The 2,004-nt window shown below is 39.3% G+C and overlaps 1 protein-coding gene across 1 annotated transcript; it reads right to left on the reverse strand.

Annotated features, from left to right (window-relative positions):
* Window positions 1-840: 840 nt before the first annotated feature.
* Window positions 841-1,716, reverse strand: LOC127122915 (uncharacterized). The gene is made up of 2 exons (XM_051053189.1): window positions 1,383-1,716; window positions 841-1,286 (listed from the first exon to the last, which is right to left on the reverse strand). Exons 1-2 carry the CDS (start codon window positions 1,714-1,716, stop codon window positions 841-843), a joined length of 780 nt encoding a protein of 259 aa, XP_050909146.1.
* Window positions 1,717-2,004: the final 288 nt, after the last annotated feature.

Raw genomic sequence — 2,004 nt, forward strand, 5'->3', positions numbered from 1 at the left:
ATCGGAGGGTTGAATAAATTGCAAAGCGGAAATGAAAATGGCGGCAGGATTAACTTCCTTCCAAAGTGCTCTAAACTCGATTACAGACTCTATCACAGACTCGATTACACAATTGTGGTAACACCTCAATGCGAAGCGATTAACACTTTATAATACTGAATATATGCCTAAGTGAAACAAAGTTGCTCTGAGTTTGCCTCTGCTCTATGTTTGGATGATTGTAAAAGTGATTTCGAGTTTCTATTTATAAGCAAGTAAAAAGATGGAAATAACAAGGATGCCCTTCAACTTGAAAATGGGAGGGAAAAACTTTCCTCTTGTGGCGCCCGCCACAAGGCCATGGCGACCGCCACAAGCACAAAATGAGGCGCCTTAGTGGAAGTAGTGGGGAACGTGGAAGTTGAGGGAAGTTGAGCTTGGACACGTCATGGCAGGGTCTATGGCGCCAGCCATTGGGTAGACCACAAGTACAAAATGCTGAATTTTAGGGTTTTTGGCTCTTTTTCGCTCCTTTTCTCGATCGGGGCTCCGATTAAAGTAAAAACCTGAAAACAAAGAAAAACATAGCAATAACACAACAAAATGATAATAAAACAACTAGAATGCATGTGAAATCGGAGTCGAAAATACGGTAAATTTCAGTGTTATCACCAGTCCATGTAAGAAGGATAAGAAATAAAATCCTTCTTGCCAAAAAAACTCTTTCCCTTTACACGAAGTATGATTCCAAGCTTTAGCAGCTTTGTTCAACAACCCAACACCATCAACCACATTGTAGAACAAAGACTCTTGTATGCCCCTATCCTCCGGAGGTCCTTTCAAAGCGTAGCCCAATTTTCTCTAAGAAAGCACGTAATTGTAGTTTATGCCTCCCCTAATGCCCATGAGGGGGACATTAGTAAAATCTCCACAACTCACAATCACTTCAGATTTCTCCATCGTATCCAATCTCAAATTATACCACCTAAAATCTTTGGAAGTAAGCCTCATTAATCTCTTGGACAACTCAAGGGTTTCCTTGTTATCCATGAATGCTCCTTTGCACGGAAGGTGACTTCGGAACCAATGATACAAAAGAGGAGCACAACACCACACTAAGCCACCTCTCCTCTTGTGATTTCTGGAATGAATATAATGATATACATCCTCCATCATGAAGATACATATGACGTTCATATCTATAAAATCAACCATGTTGGGAAACAAGACAATACCATATATACTGCAAGCCAAAACAACATTGAAAACCTTCCAATTATCTTCGTTAGCCAAAGCACCCAAAGTCTCTAAAAGAAAACTCATATGAAAACCAGAGAGTCATCCTTTTGTTTTGAGATTAGTATCCACCATAGATTTGCCCAAATAAAGGGTTGCAACAATACGTTCATAATCAAGAACCTCCACATACACATGAAAAAGAACTTGAAGCTTGATGGGAATTCCCATAATACATGAATATTCTTCCAAGGTTGGTGCCAACTGATAGTCTAGGAAAGTGAAGCATCGCAAGGGAGGATTATAGAACTGCAGCAAAGTATGAAGTGCATTATGTTGATATTTGTTGAGAGGAGCTTTGAGGTACTCTACAATCTTCCCATAGTCTCTTTTGAAAACTTCCAACTTTTCAGTAGGGGACCTCTCAACCATCTTGTGAAGGGAGTCCAGATTAACCTCATGAAACTTATAAGAAACATGCCCACCTCTACTATTATCCATCTTTAGAGAACAATTAAATAACGAGAATCAAGAATTAAAAAAACCTGGAAATACGAAAACATGTGTGTTAAGCGAATGAATATAATGATGCTTATGAATGCAAGTATGTTTTCCATATCAATGGACAACTGTCGTGCTTGATAACAACTTAATGACACAAGTTCAAAGGTTCAACGTAGTTCTGAGAAAACCGAGTATGATGAAGGCTTGTTTTGTAACACCCATCCCAACTCTCGGGTGGGTTCTAGTCAAAATAGAAAAGGCTTCTAAATGGCAACCATAGCCGAT

Source organism: Lathyrus oleraceus, chromosome 2 (assembly GCF_024323335.1).
Source record: "Lathyrus oleraceus cultivar Zhongwan6 chromosome 2, CAAS_Psat_ZW6_1.0, whole genome shotgun sequence".
Classification (NCBI taxonomy): domain Eukaryota; kingdom Viridiplantae; phylum Streptophyta; class Magnoliopsida; order Fabales; family Fabaceae; genus Lathyrus; species Lathyrus oleraceus.

Coding starts and splice junctions, on each gene's coding strand:
- LOC127122915 (XM_051053189.1), bottom strand. CDS start 1,716: ATGGATAATAGTAGAGGTGGGCATGTTTCTTATAAGTTTCATGAGGTT. Junction 1,287..1,382: donor GGAGGTTCTTGATTATGAAC/GTATTGTTGCAA, acceptor GTTTTCTTTTAG/AGACTTTGGGTGCTTTGGCT.